General features: G+C 35.8%; 1 protein-coding gene across 6 annotated transcripts in view; it reads right to left on the reverse strand.

Annotated features, from left to right (window-relative positions):
• RAD18 (RAD18 E3 ubiquitin protein ligase) overlaps positions 1–23,644 on the reverse strand; it is a 119,624-nt gene that overhangs the window by 58,649 nt on the left and 37,331 nt on the right. For all 6 annotated transcript variants that reach the window (XR_006716016.1, XR_006716015.1, XR_006716014.1 and 3 more), the window contains exons 5-9: positions 22,439–22,776; positions 21,019–21,118; positions 17,642–17,826; positions 4,160–4,236; positions 2,828–2,888 (exon numbers count right to left, since the gene is read on the reverse strand). Coding sequence is in view for 3 of the 6 variants with exons in the window: in XM_045493632.1 (XP_045349588.1) it covers positions 2,828–2,888; positions 4,160–4,236; positions 17,642–17,826; positions 21,019–21,118; positions 22,439–22,776 (761 nt within the window). In the remaining 3 variants the exon portion in view is untranslated. The remainder of the gene's footprint in view (positions 1–2,827; positions 2,889–4,159; positions 4,237–17,641; positions 17,827–21,018; positions 21,119–22,438; positions 22,777–23,644) is intronic.

Consider the following 23,644-nt stretch of genomic DNA (forward strand, 5'->3'; position numbering starts at 1 on the left):
TTGCTCCACATCCTGGCCAGGAGTTTGGTATTATTCTTTTTTTTTTTTTTTTTTTTTTTCCCTGCCATTAAAATAAGTATATAGTATTATTTCATTTAAAATTATATCTTCCTGGGGTGCTTAGGTGGCTCAGTCAGTTAAGCATCTGACTTTGGCTCAGGTCATGATCTCACAGTTTGTGGGCTTGAGCCCCGCATCGGACTCTGTGCTGACAGCTGGGAGCCTGCGGCCTGCTTTGGATTCTGTGTCTCCCTCACTCTCTGCCCCTTCCCGCTCACATTCTGTATCTCTCTCTCTCAAAAATAAATGTTAAAAAAAATTTTTTTTAATTATACTTTCCTAAAGATTAGTGACTAATAAGATTAACCTATATTTTCATGTGGTTACTTGACACTTAAATATTTATTTCGCTGAAGAATGTTTCAGTCTTTTACCCTTTAAAAAATATATATATATGGCATATGCCTTATTACTGAATTTCAAGAGTTCTTTACATAATATAGATACTAGTATTTTGTCACATATAAATTTTACAGTATTTTCTCACAATCTGTGGCTTGAGTTTTCATTTTCATATTTGCCTTTTAAAGAGTAAGCACTAAATCCTACTGAAATATAACTTATCATATTTCCTTTTAGCTTTCTCTTTCACAATTCATACTATTTGTGAAAGATGATAATGTCAACTGTGACTATAAAGTTTATTTCATTCAAATCTGTATACTATTCACTCTTATTCCTTCACACTGTTGACGACCTACAGTACAATAAAAAATGTGAGAAAGAACATATCTACCTTGCTCCCAATCAGAAGAAAAGTATTTAATATTTCATCATTAAATATGATGTTAGTTGTAGGTTTCTTATAGATGTTCTTTACCAGATTGAAGAAATTCTATTTTGGTAAGAGTTTTTATTATTAATGGGTGTTCAATTTTGTCAAACACTTATTCTGCATCTATTTTGAGAACCATATAGTGTTTTTTTAGTCACTTAATACAGTGAATTACAATGATTAATTTTCTAAAATTAAACCAATCTTGCACTGTTAGGATAAATCCCACTTGGTTATGATGTATTATCTTGTATATGTATTGCCAGATGTAATTTACTAAAATTTTGTTAAGGATTTTTGCATCCATGTTCAATGAGGAATATTGGTCAGAACTTTTTTTTTTAATGTTTATTTACTTTTGAGAGAGAAAGAGACAGAGACAGAGCACGAGCGGGGAAGGAGCAGAGAGAGAGAAGGAGGCACAGAATCTGAAGCAGGCTCCAGGCTCTGAGCCGTCAGCACAGATTCTGACAGGGGGCTCGAATTCACGGACCATGAGATCATGACCTGAACCGAAGTTGGACACTTAACCGACTGAGCCACCCAGGTGCCCCATGAACTTTTATTATACCATCTTTGGTTTTTAGTTTCATGGAAACTTCAGCCTCATAAAATGAGGTAAGAAGTATTCCTTCCATTTCAATTTTCTAGCAGAATATGTCTAAAACTGATTATTATTTCCTTCCTTACATATTTCATAGAATTCACCAGTGAACCCACTTGGACCTGGGATTTCTTCAGGAATTGCAAATTCAATTTGTCTATTATTTCTTCTTAAATAAAGTTTAGTAATTTGTGTCTTTCAAGGGAGTTGTCCATTTCATGTATTTTTTAAAAAATAGATACAGAGATTTATTTTAGGGCTAAATGCATTAACTTAACATAACATGCCTAGTAAAGATACAAATTTCTATTGTATGTAAACTTTTTTTTAGATATTAAATAGGGAGCAATAGTTATATCTTTTCTGGCATAATTGTTAAATATTATCTTTTTAATGGTTTAAATTACTTTCTCTCCAAGCTAATTTGCTGGTTTCCTTATTTTTACAGGCCTTATTTTTAGCAATTCAGTGGTCACTTGATATTCTCTATCCTCTGCCTCAAGAAAAATCACGTTGGCTTCCCAAATATTAAGGAAGCTCCTATCACACTTATCTAACAACAGAAAAACACTGACTTTTGTTGTTCAGTCTAAGGTCCATGAATATTCTAGGCTCCTTTTCCTACTCTGGTAAGGCACAGGCCATCACACCTGTATCTAATGCCTGTGTACTGCGTCTCTCCTCCCAAACAGATCACTCCCGTACCTATACATTCAAAGCTTAAGAAGGAAGGGGGGAAAAAAAAAAAAGAAAAAGAAAAAGAAAAAATCCTCTTAGCACAACTAAAACACATCATGTGCGGAATATCATTCCATATTTATTAACTACCTTTTGCCAGGTACTTAAATTTAAATTTAAACTAAAAAACAACCAACCAAAAATAACAGCTACCAAACTGACAAAACGTGAATGTACTAGCCCTGGAAAAGATACATACAAAAGCCTAATAAGGAAAAGGAAGCAAGCTGGAATTTGGTAACAACTGATAAAGTGAAAACTATTTTTGGCACAAATTTGCAAGTTACAGAAGTGCTGAAATTCTTCACAGAAGTGTTGCAGTGAGTGGCCTGAGGACAGGATGAAAGTCAGGAATGTTTCCATTTTAACTCCATTTTATTTTCACAGAGACGTTTTGAGAGCAACTAATTAATATTCACAAAGTACTTAGTGATAAACTCAAAGAAGAATGTTAGAAATCAAAAAGCAGGCACATAGAGTTACAAGAAAGGTCACGGAGTAAACAACTAAAATTCAGTTAAGTAATATAGAAGAAAAGTTTACATCAAACATTACTGTAAAAACTTATTTTAAAAAGTTACTTAAAAATTACTTAAGATTAACCTGAAACCCAACTTCTCTATAAATAAAGAAAATGCCACACAACTTACGATATTTACTGTGAATTTCATCTATTTCCTTTTCTGTTTGGTCCTTTGTAAAAACCATTATCTAAAATAATCCAAAAGATCTTAATTAAAAATTCAAAAAGTGACAAAAACTGGAGTACTACAAACTTTAAAATAGGGGAAAATAATCTCTTATCTCTGTTTCATATAAACCTAGGAAGAATAACTCCTGTGTACCTCCTTTGAATATCATAATTAGTATACCTTTACTCATTACTGTTTTCTCATCTGTAGAAAATGCAACACTAATATTCATATTAACACTAACATGAAGAATTAATACAATGATCAATTAAATTTCCCACTTTTGGTATTTAATTTTTCACCTTCATTAATACAACAGGTAACACGTGAAACTACAAGACTGAAGAAGTATTTAGCAGATCATTAATAAGGCAGATTTTCTTGTTTGACTTCTCCCTTTTCCAACGTAACCTCTCCAAGTCTACTGGAAAGGTAATAAATAAAGAAAATATAACACTCAATATGTTAAATTTCTACTTCCACTTTTGAAAATCTTAGACTTAAGAGATCAGAAATCTACTTACATGACTCATTACAGTTTCCATCTTACAGTTAGCACATAGGTAATAATAAAATCAATGAAAATCTCATTTTTTTTCTACTATCTGATTATAAACTTACTTCCCTAAGGTCGGTGCTTTCCTTACAAACACATTACCGATGGTCTAGGAAAAAAGTCTACTTGGGAGAGCCCATAACACTTCCTCCAGTGTCATAGGACACAATGACTATTTTCTTCTTTGGTATCCTTTCCTCAAGTTTTGGACCATCAAGCTAGAGGAAGGCAATAGTGAAGAATTTTAGGTGTCTGATTCCCTCAACAAGCTTAATAGATACTCAGTCCTCATTAAGTCTTATAATTACTTAATTTCTCCATCAGCATAATCACAGAATTACAGAATGCCAAGCTGAAGGGGGATATCTTAGAGATCATATAGTTTAACCCCCGAGTTTTACAGACAAAGATCCTAAGGGCCACAAATGTTAAAGAGCTTATCAAATGCAACCAGCAGAGAAAGGACTGATATCAAGGCCACCAGATGTACAGGCATATGCTTTTTCCACAGGACTATAATTCATTAATAAACTCCACTTTGGATTGTACTTAGCCCTAGAAGACTCCTAACTGTGATAGAATTTTGTGCTCAAAATCAGCTGCAAGAAAATCATAATACACTAAATGGAAATGTGTTCCAGGACATTTCCTACTGAACAGATTTAATTTTACTGGGCATTCAATTTTTCTGTCCATCATTTCTACCCAGACAATGAAATAGACCATCAACATACGCTTTCGTTGAGTTTACTAGCTTCAAGACGCATCCTAGTCTTCTCCATGTTTTCAATTTCTTGAACTATTTCAGCAGCTGTTAAAATAAGGACATACAGGCAGTGTTAATTACATGGTTTTGATCATTGTACAACCCTAAAGCTAGATGATGGGAATGTGTGAACTACCTGTTCACACTACCTGTTGTTAATTTTCCTCTAAGTCCAAAGTTATTGCAAAATAAAAGATTAAAAGGAGTAAAACACTGAACTCTTACACATGCAGAACAATTTAAGACATAACTGTAAGAGTACAGTAAAGTCATTTTGCTCTTTCCTTTAAAAATATAGGTATAAATAGCAGTCCCAATGGAATATGAAAATTAATTTGTTAGTGGAATCCAATTCTTAGCAGATATCTATTCAAACTCCAATGTACTAAATATAAATTTACATTTTTAGACTCAGAGCATTAAGAGCCATGGAGCAATATGAAAAGGTCTAACATACATGGAACAGAAATCCCAAAAGAAGAAGAAAGGGAAGAGAAAAATATTTGAAGATCTAATGGTCAGAATTTGCCAAATATAATAAAAGACATCAAACCACAAAGGCAAGAAACTCAAAGAATATTAAGCAGAATGCAAAAACAAAACAAAACAAAAATACAACAACATATATAACACAGACACACAGAGAAAATCTGCGTGAGCCAGAGAAAAAGAGTATATTACATAAAGAAAAATCAAGCATTATATCATGGCTTCTCATTAGAAACTATTCAAGCCAGGGGCGACTGAGTGGCTCAGTGAGTTAAGCATCCGACTTTGGCTCAGGTCATGCTCTCGCGGTTCATGAGTTCGAGCCCTGAGTCAGGCTCTGTGCTGACAGCTCAGAGCCTGGAGCCTGCTTCGGATTCTGTATCTCCTTCTCTCTCTGCCCCTTCCATGCTCATGCTGTGTCTCTCTCTCTCAATAATAAATAAATGTCAAAAAAAATTTTAAAAAAAGAAAGAAAGAAACTATTCAAGCCAGAAGACAACGGAGTGATGAATTAAAAGTATGGGGGAAAAACCATGCCAATCTGGAATTCTATACCAATGGAAGTATTTTTCAAAAGTGAAGGAGGAATAAAGATTTTCTGAGACTAACAAAAACTGAGAGAATATGTTATTAGCAGACTTGTACTATAAAAAGTGTTAAAGGAAGTTCTTCAAGCAGAAGAAATATGAAACCAGAAACTTATCTCTTCCTAGAAGAGAAAATGAAGAGTGATAGAAATGGTAAAAATGAAGGTAAATACAAATATTTTTCTTATTTTTAACTATTCTAAAAGATAACTGACCATTCAAAACAACAACATATTGTGTTAATACTATAGGTAAAAGTACAAAACTGATGACAACAACAACACAAAGAATTAGGGATTTAAGGTATACTGTTGTAAGGTTCTTACACTGTAAGCGAAGCAGTACATCATTTGAAAGTAGACTGTAACTAACAGGTGCTTATTACAAATCTTACGTCAACCACTAAAACTTTTGTAAAAAAAAGGTAAAATAAGCCCAAAGTAGAAATAAAATGTATTAATAAAAAATACTCAACCCAAAAGAGAGCAAATAAATGGAATAAAAAGCAGAAGGAACAAGCAGAAAATAGCGCCAACTGTATCAATAAGTACATTAAGTGTAAGTGATTTAAAAGCATCAATAAGAGATACAGAATGTAGACTGGATTAAAACAAGCAAGACCAAACTATATGTTTTCAGCAAAGAACCCATTTTATTTATTGTGAGAGAGAGAGAACACAGGCATGCATGCAAGCGGATAAGGGGCAGAAAAAGAGGGACAGAGAGAACCCTGCACTGCCAGCGAGGAGCCCGGTGCTGGAGCTCGAACCCACAGACCATGAAATTATGACCTGAGATGAAATCAACAGTCGGACATTTGACCAGCTGAGCCACCCAGATGCCCCAGAATGCATTTTAAATAGAAGACATAGATAGGTCCAAGATAAAGGAATGGAAAGAAATGTATCATGTAAATACTAAAGGGAAGAAACTTGCAATAGCTATATTAAAAAGGCACAACAGACTTCAGAATAATGAATGTTATCAGGGATAAAGAGGGAAATTGTATAATGATAAAAGACTCAATTCAATAAGAAAACCTAACAATCTTAAATGTGTCTGCACCTAGAACAGAAATTAAAAATACATGAATGAGAACTTGCAGTTCCAAAGAAGATGGACTAGACTCATTTCTCTTCTGATTTCTCATACTCTCCCTCAGTAATTATCACTAAAACCCTTGAATGTAAGGTAACAAGTATAAGAGAACTCTGAAGGGTAGAAGGAGAAAGATGGACTGGCTAAGGGCTTCAGAAGTTAAGGGACAACACGACAGTGAGTTCTTTGGGCTTCCTTTTTATCTTCTGTAAATCCCAGATTGGACTCTGGTGAAGCCTGCAACCCAGAACACACACACACACACACACACACACACACACACACACACACACACACACCCAAGAAACCATTTTTCTAGCAAAGGACTATGAAAGGAGGAGACCAAAAAACTTTATGACAATATCTGACCTACTCCAGCTAAACACTGCTGATGCTTCCTGCCCACTACAGTACAATCAGAGAGTAAGTGTGGAGTATGGATTCCACCCCCCTTCTCCCCCAGCAGTAACAGGAGCACCGGGAAAGGCTTTCCTCTCCCAGCAACACAGGGCCAGTGCGGACCAAATGAGAAACCTACACCTCAGCCAGCAGTAGCAGATAGGACCCTCACCCTCTAACTAGTGATTGGAGCAAGGATCTCAATGAGACAAAACCTGGAGAACAGTATCCTTTAAACCTGCACAGGAAATCCTAAACACATTCTTGGCCAACTCACATGTGAAATATTTTAAAAATTAATTTTAGAGGCCAAAAGGTTTGGGAAGTGGAGCACAGTATGAAACACCAGATTCTCAGAAAGCCCTTTAGGTAGTAATTAAAGGAAGCAGACCAGGACAATGCTGCAAGGGCTCTGAAAACTACACTGTCATTAGAACCACGGTCCACAAAAGTAGGTCCGGATCTGCATGTTAAACGTAAACAGGGTGAGTGCCTGTTAAAGGAGAATATTTTTAAAAGAACTAGAATCTCCTATTATAGTCAAAATGTCTAGGACACAATAAAAACACTTGTCAACTAAGAAGCAGGAAAACCATAACTTCAATGAGAAAAGACACTCAACAGATACTAACACTGAGATGACTCCAATCGTGAAACTATCTGGTAAGAATTTTAAAGTTACCATCATACAAATGCTTCAACAAGTAATCAGGAGCTCTCTTGAAACAAAAGAAAACAAACCTGCTACTGTATGTAATATTTTTATGACAGCCACTGGTCCATTATAAAAATTTATCGTCTTAGTTTAAATGTTACATTTAAGTTATTAATTTCTTATACTTGCAAGGGACAACTAAAAAACAACAATTAGAAACAAAGGAAAACAAATGAACCCTACTGTATTTCAGTAAAACACCAAGCCACACACTGAAGAAAGATAAAAAGGAAATTATGAACACAATATCTGACTACATACCCTCAGTCTGGGAAATGGAGGCGGGGAAAGCAACTGTGGGGAGAGAGAACTAAAAAATATTCTGAATTCTTTCTTATAGGTAGGTCTGTTTTGCAGTGGTGTAGTAGTTCAGATGAAGCAATTCTGAAACTATTTTAGATGTACTACAGAATTGGGACAAATTACTAAATGTGCTGATGCTATTGAAGGGAGGATTCTTCTTATGGAAAAAAAATGGGAAGTATAAATATGGACAGAGAAAGGTATAGAACTCTGTGGGGTTGGACTGCAATCAGTATGCTCTCATGATTTCTAATGTATGTAAGTATAAATGGATTTACATTTATATATACACATACAGTATACAGGCACATAAACATGTCATGTATATGTACATACCCATGTATGCACATCTATATGCATGCATATATTCCTGAGCTCAATCTGCTACAAGAACCTAGAAGCAAAGGCACCAGTAGCAACGTGGAAGGAGTGACGTTAGAAAATCATCATTTTGCAACTATCACAGAAAAGATTAGTTCATGTAAAAATTACCTAAGAATAGTAATGTAGGGGTGAAATTTTAATGAGGTATAGGATATTTACATGGTGTTAAAGTGTCTCTACAGATATCCAATTACTAGCAAGGGGAAAACTATATAATCTCCCAATATCGAGGGAGAAACTGAGAAGATGATTAAACCAGCCATCACAAATGAGAGGCACAAAGATGTCAAACACCCTGGATGTGATATCCTGACAAGGGACAAAAAACCTCACGTATATAGTACTCTGGCCAGGAATGCACAGCCTTGATGTAATTATAAGGATACATCACACAAAGCCAAAGTGAGAAATACTCTGTTTTGGGGGGGGGGGGGGGGGGGGGGAACAACAACAACAAAGCCTGTATTCTTTGCCAGTGTCATAAAAGACAAAGACAGACTGAGGAATTGTTCTAGATAGAAAGAGACGGAAAAGATGGCACAACTAAATGCAGTATGTGATCCAAAACCGCACCATGTACTAGAAGAAAAAAAAAAAAAAAAGAAATCTATTAGCAATCATTACTGGGTCCACTGCTGAAAATAGAACAGAGATGATAGAATGGATAAAAGTATTGTTAACAAAGTTAAATTTACTGAAATTAATAGCTGTAATTTCATAATAAAAGAGAATATTCTTTTTCTTAGGAAATACATAGTAAGTACTTAGAGGTAAAGAATCAAGATTATACAACTTATTCTTAGATGGTTTAAGGAAAAAATAGAAATATATAAGTAGCTTACACACATGTATTTTTATACAGAGAGAGAGTAATAGCAATCCATAAAGGAAATAAGGCAAAATGATGATAGATGAATCCATATAAAGGGTACAGATGTTTTTTTTATGATAATTATTTCCAAATAAAGTAGTTTTAACTACTTTACAAACACAAAATTAAAGCTTTTTCAAGGAACCTAAGTGGCTCAGTCAGTTAAACGTCCACCCCTTGCTTTTGGCTCAGGTCAGGATCTCATGGTTCATGAGATCGAGTCCCAAGTTTGACTCCACACTGACAGCACAGAGCCTGCTTGGAATTTTCTCTCTCCCTCTCTGCCCCTCCCCCACCTACACTTTTTGTCTCTCTCAAAATAAAAAAATAAACTTTAAAAAAAAAAAAGGCTTTTTCAGACAAAAGCTGAAAAGAATTTGTAACTAGCACATCTGCACTCTTTACAAGACATATTAAATAGTTTTTCAGGCCAAAAGAAAATGACATCAGATGGAAACCTTGATCTAAGCAAAGAGATGAAAAATACTGGAAATAGTAATGTGTAGGCACATATAGACGTTCTTTTTCATTTTTATTTTCTTTAAAAGAAAATTGACAATTTAAAAAAAAGAGTAAAAAGGAATTATGGAGGTTGTAACACATATAGAAGAAAAATCTATGACAATAATGAAACGAAAGATGGAAGTCATAAGATACTTCTATGTTCTACATGAAGTAGTTAGTATATTATTGGAAGGGAGACAGTGATAAGCTTAAGATACATATGGTAAGCACTAGAATAATCACTAAAAGAAAGTAAACAGATATACCTAATAACCAAATGAGGAAACAGAAAACTAAAAAATAATCCAAAAAAAGGAAGACAAAACAAAGAATGAATAGGACAAATAGAAAAGAAAAGCAAGATGATAGCCTTGAACTCAACCAAATAGATTAAATGAAATGAAAATGATTTAAGCCCTATAACTTAATGGTGTATCTTGTCAAATTACATTTTAAAAGCAAATCCAGGGGCACCTGGGTGGCTCAGTCAGTCAAGCATCCGACTCTTGATTTCGGCTCAGGTCATGAGATCTCACCATTCATGAGATCAAGCCCCATGTGAGGCTCTGTGCTGACAGTGTGGAACCTTCCTGGGATTCTCTCTCTCCCTTTCTCTCTGTCCCTTTCCTTCTCATGCTCTTGCTCATTCTTTCTCTCTCAAAATAAATAAATAAACTTGAAGAAAAAAGGAAATCAAAACCATATACCGCTTTCAAAGAAGTTTAAATATAATAACACAATGGGTTTAAAGAGAAGAAGAGTGAAGTAAGATAGAGTGGCTATATTCATTCATATCAGATAAAGTAGATTTTGAGACGAAGAATATTACCAGAGACAAAGACAAACATTTCATAATAATAAGTAGTAGTAGGTCAACTTATCTAGAAGACATAACTATACTAAATGCACATACACTCAATTACTGAGATTCAAAATATAAGGAAAACTGAAATTATTGAAAGGAAAAATGGAAAATCCATAAATATAGTTGGAGATTTCAATAATCCTTTCAGGAATTGATAGAACCAGCGAATATAAGATCAGCAAGGATGCAGAAGAACTGAATGTACTATCAAGCAAGTTTACAGAACATTTAAGGAAAAAAAAAAGCAAAATATTCAAGTGTTTATGGAAAATTTACCAGGAAATCCTAATGCTGAGTTATAAAACAAGTCTCAGTAAATGTAAAAGGTCTGAAATGATACAGAACTGGTTACATAGAATCAAAGTAAAATGAATAATAAAAGATTTCTGGGAAATGCCCATATATTTGGAAATTGGAAATACTTCTATATAACCCACTATTCAAAGAAGAAATGGCAACAAAGATTAGAAAATATTTTAGGAGGACCTGGGTGGCTCAGTGAGTTAAGCGTCCAACTTCAGCTCAGGTCACAATCTCGCAGTTTGTGAGTTTGAGCCCCACAACAGGCTCTGTGCTGACAGCTCAGAGCCTAGAGCCTGCTTCGGATTATGTGTCTCCCCCCTTCTCTCTACCCCTCCCCTGCTCATGCTCTGTCTCTCTCTCTCAATAATAAGCGCTAAAAAATTTTTTAAAAAAAGAAAGAAAATATTTTAACTGAACGCAAATGAAAATACAATGTATCAACATTTGTGGGTGTAAGTAAAATAGTACTTATAGGAAAATTTTGAAAGAAGAACAATCTGAAATAATTATCTAAGCTTCCACCATAATAAGCTACAGAGATAAGACCAAATTAAACCTAAAGTAATTAGAAAGAAGAAAATAATGATAGGAGGAAAATTCAATAGAATGGAAAATACGCAATAAGTTGAGGAAAAAAAATGAAACTGAAAGCCAGTTCTTTGGAAAAATCAATAAAATTGATATCTTATAGGTAAACCCAATCAAGGGAAAAAAGAGAGAAGACACATTTCTAGTCAAAAACAAAAGACAGTACATTACCACAGATCCCACAGACGTTAAAAGACAATGAAAGAAATATTCTTAAAAAAAACGCTGACAGCAAATTGTAAATTCAAGAACTTAGATGAAATGGACACAGTCCTTGCTAAAGATAAAAGGTTGCTTTAATATTCAAAAATCAACATAATACAAACCAAAACCACAATGACACACCGCTTCACATGGCTAGGGTGGCCAAAACAGGAAAGACAGAATAACAAATGGTGGCAAGAATGTGGAGAAACTGGAACCCCTACGTGAGTGAAATGTAAAATGTTGTAGGCACACTGAAAAACAATCCAGCAGTTCCTCAAAATGTTAAAATGTAGTTACCATTTAACCCAGCAATTCCACTCCTAAGTACAAATCTATGGAAAATGAAAATGTAAGTCCACACAGACGCTTGTGTATGGATATTCATAGTTCATAGCAGCATTATTCATAATGGCTGAAAAGTGGAAAAATCCCAGATGTCAGTCAATGAATAGGCAAAAATAAGTAATAGATCCACACAATGAAATATTATTGGGCAATAAAAAGGAATGCAGTACTAACCATGAATAATGGACAACCTCGAAAAGAAGTCAGTCACTGAAGGCCATGTATTTGCATTAATTCATTTAAATGAAATGGACTTCCAGTTCTGCACAGAAGGAGGTTGGAAGTTGCCATTCCATCTTAATAATAAGTTAAAAGCTCAACAGACTGAAAAATCAGTGACTCTTCTTAGATCCACACTGAAGGATCAAACTAACAGGGCAAACAAACAGGGCAAACTAATGCCCCCAAGACTGTGGAGACCCCCCAAAATACGGAGTAATGGCTTACCTTAGGAGAAACTTACAAGCAGAAACTGCAGTGAGAAACATAACAAAAGATAAGAAAACCTGAATCGTAATTAATTAATTGTTGGAGGTCCTGTGCAGATGATTCTGAGAGTTAAAAACTCCAGGGAGACCCAGTCATGGCTGGAGGGTGGTAGGGGAGACAATATTGTGAGATTCATCTTCAGGAGTTCAACAAAATCCTTATAGTAAATTATCAAAGAAAAATCTCTGGTTTTGAGCAGGGGGAAGGGAAAAGAAACCATCTTCAAATATGCCAGTGTATTCTTCTCTTAACAAGACCTGTCCTCTCAGGGAACTAGTTAAACAGAGCCTAACCAACTGGGGTATTACTAGAGCCTAATTGACCTGGGAAAGGGAAATACAGAAGTCCCCCCCTTAGCTGCAGTTCTGCTCTCCACTGTTTTGGTAACTCGCAATCAACCATGGTTCAGACACAGATGACCTTCTTCTGATATATGGTCAGAAAGAAAGTCAAGAGTAGACTAACACTATATCACAAGGAACACGTGATTCAACTCTCTTAATATGCAGACAATTTATCACCTCACATTACCATAAGAAGTGTGAATACACTACAATAAGATATTTTGAGAGAGAGAGAGATCATATTCACATAAGTTTTATTATAATATATTGTTAAAATTGTTCTATTTTATTAGTTATTGTTAATGTCTCACTGTGCCTAATTTATAAATTAAATTTTATCATAGGTATGCACGCACAGAACAAACAATATATATAGGATTTGGTACTATCCATGGTTCCAGGCATCCACTAGGGGTCTTGGAAGTATCCCCTCACAGATAAGGAGGGACTACTACACCCAACTCCAGCCAGCTCTAGCCATCTTCCCACCTAAGGGAGGAGAAAAAAACTAAGAAATACTTGGTAAGTTTACAATCCAGGGACACAGGCTCACTAAAGAATTGAGGCCTAATGCTAAGAAGCTTCCCCTCCCTGGCACACCTCACCACCACATTACTAAGGGCCTACTTAAAACAAGTTCCTTTTAACTAGTATATTATGTCCAACTAACAAGAAAAACATTACAAAAACATACCAAAAGGCAAAAAACACAAACACTGAAAAAAAAAAAAAATGAACAGAATATCCAAACACTGGGAGATAAGTAAGTAAAATATCTAGAATAGACAGGTCTACAGAGAAAGTAGATTAGTAGTTGTCTAGGGCTATGAGGATTGGGAAAAAATGCTGAGTGACTGCTAATGGATATGGAGTTTCTTTTTGGGGTGATAAAAATGTTCTAAAATGTATTGCAGTGATGGCTGCATAACTGTGAATATACTAAGAAACACTGAATTACAACTTTGGGTAGTACGGTATGTGAATTATATTTCAACAAAGCTATTAAAAAATCAATGTAATAAGCCATATTACAGAATATTACTGAATAAGGGGGAAAAATGACAAACTCAATAAATGTAGAACAAGGATTGGACAAAATCCAACACTCCTTCACGATTCCCAACAAACTAGGAATCGAAGAAACACCCTCAACCTCACAAAAGGCATCTTTGAAAATCTGCAACTGTCAGACTTAATGGTTAAAGACTAAATATGTTATCTATAAGACTGGTAGTAAGGAAAGGATATTTATTCATACTTTCATACAACACTGCACTGGAGTGTCTAACCAGTGCAATAAAGCAAGAAGAGGAAATCAAAAACACACAGACTGAAAAGAAAAAAGAAATAAAACAGGGGCGCCTGGGTGGCTCGGTCGGTTAAGCATCCGACTTCGGCTCAGGTCACTATCTCATGGTCCGTGAGTTCGAGCCCCGCGTCGGGCTCTGTGCTGACAGCTCAGAGCCTGGAGCCTGTTTCAGATTCTGTATCTCCCTCTCTCTCTCTGCCCCTCCCCTGTTCATGCTCTGTCTCTCTCTGTCTCAAAAATAAATAAACGTTAAAAAAAAAAAAATTAAAAAAAAAAAAAAGAAATAAAACTTATTTTTATTGACATGATTGTGTAAATAAAAATCCTAGAAACAACTAGAAATAATTTAGTTTTAAAAGTTAACACTATAGATATGTAATATACATATACAAAATATACAAAGCTAAATATACAAAAATCAGTATATCAAAATGATTCTTTAAAATAGTAATGAGAAACTGACATAAAAAACACCACTTACAATAGCACCAAAAACAACGACAACAACTTAGTGGTAAGCTTAACAAAATACTTAGAAAACATGTATATAAAAAGCTGGAAAACAATGCTGACAGAAATTAATGGAGACCTAAACAAACAGACAGAACTTGACTGGTATTAAAAGACTCAGTAAAGTTATCAATTCTCCTAAGTTGATCAATGAATTTAACGTAATCCCAATTAAAACCCCAGAAGGCTCTTTTTGTAGACATTAACAAACTGAGTCTAACATTTGCATGGGAATGCAAAGGACCTAGAATAGTCAAAGTAATTTTGAAAAATAACAAACTTGAAGGACTTTCTCCACCTGACTTCAATACTTGCTACCAAGTCAGTAATCAAGGGGGTATGGTGCTAGCAAAAAAAAAAAAAAAAAAAAAAAAAAAAAAAAAATCCGGCATAAAGACCAATAGAACAGAAAAGATTCTAGGTATATTCACACACATATATGCTCCACGGATTTCTGACAAAGGGGGAAATGTAGACGGGGAAAGGATAGCCTTTGTAACAAATGGGACTGTTAAAACTAGATACATAGCCATATTTTTTTAAGTGAGCTGTAACCTTTACCTCACATCAACAGAAAAAGTAACTGGAAATGCATCATAGACTTGAATATAATAGCTAAAATTATAAAACTTCTAGAAGAAAACATAGGAGAAATTCTTTGTGATCCTAGGACAGGCAAATATTTCTTCATGGAATACAAGCATGAACCATAAAAGAAAAAAAGTGGTAACTGGACTTTATCAAAATGAAAAACTTCTACTCTTCAAAAGACATTAAGAAAATGATAAGGCAAGTCAAAGCCTAGGATACAATATTCAAATACATGTATTTCACAAATGACTGGTATCCAGAATATAACAACTCTATTTTTTTTAAGTTTGTTTATTTTGATAGTGAGTGCACACACCTGCAGGGAAGGGCAGAGAAAGAATCCCAAGCAGGCTCCATGCTGTCAGTGCAGAGCCTGATGCGAGGCTCGATCTCACAAACTGTGAGATGATGACCTGAGCTGAAATCAAGAGTTGGAGGCTTAACCGACTGAGCCACCCAAGCACCCCGAGAATATATAAAACAACTCTTATAAGCAATAAAAAAATGTTAATGGACAAAATATTTCAACAGACCCTTTACCAACACACACACACACACACACAAATAGCAAATAAATATATGAAAAGATGCTGAACATCATTAGCCTCAGGAAAATACAAATTAAAACCATCAAGAGATAGGGGAAGGGATGGTGGTGCTGCATTGATTGGCTATCTGTATGGAAAAACAAGAGAATCTTGCCCCTACCTCACAACATACGCTAAAATAGATTCCAGATAAATTGCAGATCAAAATGTAAAAGCAAAACCAATAAAGCTTTTAGAACAAAACAAGATCCTCATGACCTTGCAATAGGCAAGGACATAAAGAACTAAAGGTAAAATGCAAAAGATAAGTACAATTAAGAACTTCTACTTCTTGAATGAAGTCATTAAGAGAACAAAAAGGCAAACTGAAGAGTTTAAATATACATATATATCCAGCAATATCTATATACAGAAAACTTCACGTACTCCCACAAATAAATAAGGGGAAGAAAAGGATACACAGCATAAAAAAATTGGTCATAATGCTTAGATGGGTATTTCACCAAAGAAGATATCCAGATGATCAACAAACATATAAAAATGTGCCCAACACTGTAAATCATGGGGGAAATGCAGATTAAAACCATAATGAGATACTACCAATGACCCACTAAAATGGCCAAAAAAGAAAACTGACAATACTGATGTTGTCAAGGATGTGAAAAAACTGGAACTCTCAGACCCTCCTAATCAAAGTGTGCACTGGTAGGAACAAAAACAAGAAGAAGAAGAAAAAAAAGAAATTAAATAAGGAAAAAAAAAATGTACCCTGGCACTGAGTTTTTGGCTACATTATCCATGAAAGCTAAGCAGCTGCACAAATATATCAATAATTTCACTCCTAGATATATATATATCCAACAAGTATGTGTGCCTATGTGCACTAAGACATGTAAAAGAGACAGCAACATTATTCTTAAGAGCCAAAGAGTAGACAAATCCAAATGTCCATCAACCACTGAATGGATACACAGTGTGATATACAATGGAATACTCTATAGCAACAAAAATGAAAAGATCACAACTGTACACAAAAACATAGATGAATCTTCTAAATATAATTCTGCACAAATAAAGCCACACTGCAAAGAATACATAAGCTATTTATTATTCCATTTACATAAAGACAAAATATAGGAAAAACAAGCAAAACGAATAATCTCTGGTGTTAGAAGTCAAGGTGCTGGTCATTTGTGCAAATGAAGGCGGGAGTGATTGGAGGTGGGAGCACAGGGGCTTTGGGGATGCTGATTCTGATCTGAAAAGTAGTTACAAAGGTATTTTCCCTTTGTGAAATTTACTCTGTGATAATTCACTAAACAATACCATTTGTATACTTTTCTGTTTGCATACTGTACTTCAGTTTTTAAAAAATTAGGCAATTCTATATATGCTAATAATTCAAAGAACTCCAAAACATGTGTGTGATTAAATGAAAAGGACAAACCATTAAATAGTGTGTATATAGTACTAACATTTTTACAAAACAATAGTCAATGACATATGTTTGTGTATAATTTATAATCATAATGGTAACATTTGTTGAATGCTAACTACTTGCTATGATACAATGCCATGCACTTTTCATTTATTTCCTTTAAAAACACTATGTAGCACACAGTATCATAATCCTTATTTTATGGATGAGAAAACTGAGATAGTAAGTAGCTTGCCCATAGTCCCCCAGTCGTAAAGCTACAAAACTGGGATTATAACCCAGCTCTCTAGATCAAGTCTTCATCCTGCACTATCTCTGGAAAGATATACATAAGAAACGGGCAGCAGGGATTGCCTCTGAGATGGGAATAGGGACTAAGAGGCTGAGAGAAAGGCTGGCTTATCAGAGCGTATTCTAGATACCTTTTGAAGGAATACATTTGCATGTCTCATCTACTATCAAAATTATACTTATTAATGTTTCTTTTCTATGGTTTATAATCCCTGAGCTACACAAACTGCTTTATCCAGAGAAAAGAAGAACTCATTGCTTTACTAGCTTACCTGATTTAGGGTGCAAAGCATCACACTGGGCATTGTACATGTGTACAAATTCTTGGTGCCTTTTAATGAGCTGTTGTTTACTTCCTTGAATAGATAATCCATGCTGTTTTAGCTTTTTCTTTAAGTCGCGATCTGAGAGCAAGTTATACACAGTTTTGGGCAGAGGCTTCCTTTTGTGAACAGAACTGAAAAGAGGAAAAAAATGAAATCACTAAGGGTTACTCTGAATTATCAAAATCTCTTCACATAAAACAGTAATTTGCCTTGACAGAGTACCAGTGTGACTGGGAGAGCAGTGGAACCACTAAGACAAAAGTGAGAAAGAGAAGAAGGATCCAATTTGCAAGTAAAGGTGATAGTGTTGGATATGATGTATCTGAGGTGCTGACAGCACATTCAGATACCAGGGTCCACATGGCAGCCAAACTTAGAGAAACGTAGGTCTCATAAGGAGGTCAGGCCTAAGGATGCAGACCTGGGATGCCCATGGAAGGCCTATGCACTAATTGCTGTAAGAACTTCACTTAGAATCACACTTACATAGACTTACTCAATTCTCCAATGCTTTAAAACATGTTTGCCCTAAAATGCATCCATGGTTTCCAGGCAAAAACTCTATAAAAAACAGTTACCTCAGATGATCAGAGTATAAACACTATTGAGATTTAAACGACAGATTTAAGAATATAACTTCTTGAGAAAAAATTCTAATCCACAATCAAAACTACCCCCACCCCCTTAGCCTTACCCAATTCATTACTGCCAATGAAAAAAGAAGTCAGAAAGCCAACAGGTAGATAGTATTCTTATGGCAGCATCTTCAAAGAACACGATTGAAAACAACAGCAAAAAATACTGAGGGTTCTGTTATCTTTAACTTCAATTAATTACAGTAACAAATATATAAGGCATTACAAGTATATTAGCAAAACCACCACCTGGCTCTTCATTCTACTTATATAATTAATACAGTGACAAGCACTAAGCTGCAATGTAATATAACAAAGCCCGATCAAATGACTTTCTTCGGCTCCATCCATAAAAGGAGTTAATAAACATTATTTCTTAAGATGGAATAGAAATCAAGCTAAGGGTATCAATAACTTGAGACAATTTTATAAAAGGGACCCTTAGTGAGTTTTAATCTATTTAATACAATTATAATCTGACTCTGAGGACACTGCTTGGCTCAACACCATGGCAATTAGGTACTTAATAAATACGCATTCAAAGTAGTCATTACAATTCCCATAATTTCCAAGCGAAACTGCCAAAGTCTCCGGTAGAAACTAATAAGCCCTTGAAAGTCAAAGGTTTATCCAAAAAACAAGATTTCACAAAGGACTTACATATAACTAGTTTGCCTTCAAGGCCATGCTACCCAAACTGTAGTGAATCTTGGAACTACCAGGAGAGCTTATTAAATTGCAGATTCTTGGTCACATCTCCATACCACCCACTTCTGAAGTGGAGACCTAAAGTCTATTTTAACAAGCTTCCACAGGGTAAATCTGATGCAAATGGCCTAAAGACTATACTGAGAGAAATGGCACAGTTGAATAAATGGAGACTGAAAACAATCAAACATTTTTCTATAAACCTACAGCACCACTCCCTAGCTAAATTGTTTCTTTTATGCTCTATCAATAAAGTCTAAAAGCCAGAGATCACTATTTAACTGCAGAAAGACTTGCAGACTCTCAACAGATTACAGCTTTCTGAAAATTACCCAGGGGGCTCTACAGGATAAGATCACGGCTAAATAAAAATCACAGTAGTTAGCGAGACCTAAAACATTTTGTAGGAGTTTGTACATGCACATTATGAGGGACAGTTCATTAAGTCTGCATCTAAAACATTTTGGCTTAGCAAGACCAGGTTATTAAACTTATGCCTGTGAAATTCGAACGGAAAACTGTGCTGTACACAGGCATTTACAATAAAATGCAACGGCAGGAATCAACAACTTCTATCAAGAAATTTTTAAATATGAAGACTGACAGATGATGCCCAAAACATGAAGATAACACTGACCCTTCTTTCATCATTTAGTGAAAGTAATGCATTTAAGGGTCCTCAGAATCTGAAGGCATCAAAAGGAAGAGTATTCTTTGAATCAATTCTGATACGATTCTACATGGAACGGGTGGAGGGTTGTCACCCCTATCGAGAAAACGGCCCCTCAGGGTGTTGTGGATAAAACATTTCAAATGTCACAGTCTCTCTTATGTGACCAGACCCCAGGATCAGGATGTAACTAAAGAGAAACAGAGCTCAATGCTTCCCTAAGTGTACCTTCACAAACACTAGTCTTGCAAGATATGAGTTATGAGGACAAAAAGGTTTTGCATCAAATAAATGTAGTAATTGCTGGATTACACAAATTCCAACAACTACCTTCAATACAGAACTTCTCAGAGCCTTCAATACACTCACTGGTGCAGTGAATCCTTCCTTAAGAGAGATACAATATGCAGTGCTTCTAAACTGCAAGACAGAGCAAATGGCAGGACAACATACAATATGGAACAAGATGTGGGACCACTGTTGGAACTTGAACTTAATTACATATGGATGAGCAGGTCTTAGATAAATTGACGTAACTAAATGTATTAGAAGAAATATGGCAGATGCATCTAGAAAAAGAGCAGTCCAAACAAGAGGACCGATGCTGATTCCTCACTATTCAAGGAGAAAATGCTCAGCTTCTATACTCAAAACGTATTCCTCAGGAAGAAACATTTCTTTTCTTTCTTCTCTTTCTTTTTTCCAAACAGGCTCCATGCCCAACATGGGGCCTGAGCGCACAACCCTGAGATTGAGTCACATGGTCTACTAATTGAACCAGCCAAGTGCCCCAAGAAGAAACATTTCTAAGGAGAATGAAGGTCACCAGATTCTTTTTTTTTTTTAATTATTAACTTGTTTTATTTTTTTATCTTTTTAAATTTACATCCAAATTAGTTAGCATATAGTGCAACAATGATTTCAGGAGTAGACTCCTTAGTGCCCCTTACCCATTTAGCTCATCCCCCCTCCCACAACCCCTCCTGTAACCCTCAGTTTGCTCTCCATATTTATGAGTCTCTTCTGTTTTGTTCCCCTTCCCAAATTATTTTTGTTGCCCTTCCCTTATGTTCATCTGTTTTGTCTCTTAAAGTCCTCATATGAGTGAAGTCATATGATTTCTGTCTTTCTCTGACTAATTTCACTTAGCATAATACCCTCCAGTTCCATCAAGGTCACCAGATTCTTATGGCTTATGGGAAATAACCCTCAGAGCAAAGGAGACAGAATGGAAGAGCTGGTGGAATAGTTTACAAAGCACAAGAAGTACCTTGCTAAAGTAGGTCAATGGTTATACTTAACTTCCTTACCTTCTGAGGCTTTCCTTCTTCTCCTCACGTGTTAAACAGCTGTCTAAGTGCTTATTAATGTGATTTTCTGGAATATTAACCCCACAAACAGGACAATCCACTGTATTTTTTAAAAAGAGAAAGAAAAATTTTATTATTTATGGAAAGGGCAAAAATAACATATAACCTGACATCTTTCAGCAATTAATATAAAAAAATAGAACTCCAACCTTAACATGCACTTAGAAAAGCAAAAGAGAAAAAGAAGGGCCCCTCAGGGCAACAGAGGTAGGACAGACTTTTAACTATTAGCTAAAAACACTACAACAAGAACAGTCAATTGATACAATGATCAAAGATTTGTCAGGAAATGCACTTAAAATTCACCTATCCTTACAAAATTTAAACTGTTGAGTACTAATATGCTAATTTCAACCTAAGTTTAATAACCACTCATTGCCCTGCACTGTATGTGATGTGGGCATACCAAAGATGTGTTAAGACCTAATTTCTGCCTAAAAGGTGCTCTGAACTTCACAGGCAAGAAAAGACATGGAAATAATAGGTTAAACAAACCGAGCTATTCATCATCAAAAAAGCAAACTGTACACAAAATAGTCCAGAAGGCAAGTGCTCTGCCACTTTGGTGATGGGAGAGGCCAGTATTATTTGACACAACAAAAGAACGGTTAGGATCTGGATAAAGTCTAGAAAGGTAAAACAAGGGTCAGCAAACATTTTTAGTGAAGGACCAGGTAGTAGAGATTGTAGGCTCTGTAGGCCAGATGGTCTCTGTTACAACTACTAAACTCTTTCATGAGCATGAAAGCTTCATAAACAGAAGGGGGGTGGATATTTTCCAGTGAACCTTTATTTACAAAAATTGGTGTCAAGCCAAATTTGGCCTGCAGCTTGTAGTTTTTCCAATCTCTGGGTATATTCAAGAAATAATGGGGAGATCAGCTGGGCTAGCATAGAAGGATTTTTGAGAGGGAAAAATAAGAAATAAGATCAGACAGCTAGATGAGGGGTCAAATTGTCTGTGGCTATAAACGCCAGTCGTAACAGCTTGGAAGTGTTCAAGCAGTGGTATAATAAGACAAAAGGAGCTCTTTAAGATTAAAATGGAACTGATATGAAAGATAAGGGGGGAAATTAAAAGCTGAAAAATAGACACCAACTGCCATAGTTAAAATATGAGCTAATTAAAACTGCTTCATTTTTCCAGCAATCAGCCTCAATTCCCATTCTATGAGAGAGAAAGAGTACAAAAATATCTTGCAGCACTGCCTACATCAATTTCTGAGAATGTTAAAATGTGAAATCTGGTTTGCCCTTTCCCATTCCTTCCCCCCTCAAGATGCTGATTTATTCTTATGTCACGTGGGATGAAAAGATTTCCATTAAGTAAGAAAACACATATATGAAAATAATTTCCTACCTTTGGCAGCCTGTTTCAAAGTTGACGTAGAGGGTGTCTCAGGAACATTAGCCACTAAGGAACGTGGAGCTGTCTTTTCTACAGAAGGTGACTCTTTGGTCTTTGAAGAAGTGCTCACCTCTTTTTGAGGGATGACTTTGCTTTCATTCTCTTTTATCGACAACTCTGATGTAGAACCACCAGTTTCCCTAATCAAGAAATTCTCCATTAATTTGCTTCCTTGCTTTAAAGAATGTCTGAAGGCCACCGGAGTGTGTACTTTGGCAGCAAGGTTCTTTGAAGAGGAGGAAGCAGGAGATATGGGTGGTGACTCTAAGGCAAACTGCAGCAATTGATTCCTTGAAGCACCAAAAACACAATAGGTAACTAAGACATCAAGTTATACTTAGTAAGTTAACTGACATAACCCGTTTTCCCAATTAACACTTGCTTCCGTGAAATACAGAACTTATTCCATAATGACAACCAAACCAGCATTTCTTCAAAGCAATAAACCTGATTTAAAAAGCGGTTAATCTTTGGGGCACTTGGGGGGTTCAGGGTGTTAGACATCTGACTCTTGGTTTTGACCCAGGTCCTAATCTCAGTTTGTGGGATTGAGCTCCGCATCAGGCTCTGTGCTGGCAGCACGGAGCCTGCTTGGGATTTTCTCTCTCCCTCCCTCTCTGCCCCTCCCCCACTCATGCACACGCACACATACATACATAAATATTTTAATGCAGTTAATCTTTTATAAAGGAGAAGAGATACTTCAGGATCTAGCCTTGGAGAATACCTGGTAAAAGACTTACTCTCTAACCATACATAACTTTAGAATCTGGACAAAACATAGAAAACAATTGTTTATAGCATGAACTATAGTCAACACAAGCCTGCAGTCAATGAAAGAGAAGAAAAACATGAGGTGATCCACCACTGCCCCCAAGAACTTCCCTGGAATCATCTTCTGGGAGTGGAAACAGAGATCAGAGTTCTGGGCAAAGATGGCTAGAATTGGAGGGACAGGGTGGTGGACAGCGGGTAGCCACAGAAAGAGAACACCAAAAATCTGCAAAGAAATTCTCATCCATTCCTGATCATCTCCATGGCTGCAAAAGCATAAGACGAAAGCACAAGGCGACCTAGTAGGAAGCAGATGCTGGGAAACTGAGATTCCCAAAGCTGCTGACAAGTTGTTGGAATTTGAGCCCAAATTACAGAGATCTT

This window comes from Leopardus geoffroyi, chromosome A2 (assembly GCF_018350155.1).
Source record: "Leopardus geoffroyi isolate Oge1 chromosome A2, O.geoffroyi_Oge1_pat1.0, whole genome shotgun sequence".
Lineage (NCBI taxonomy): Eukaryota > Metazoa > Chordata > Mammalia > Carnivora > Felidae > Leopardus > Leopardus geoffroyi.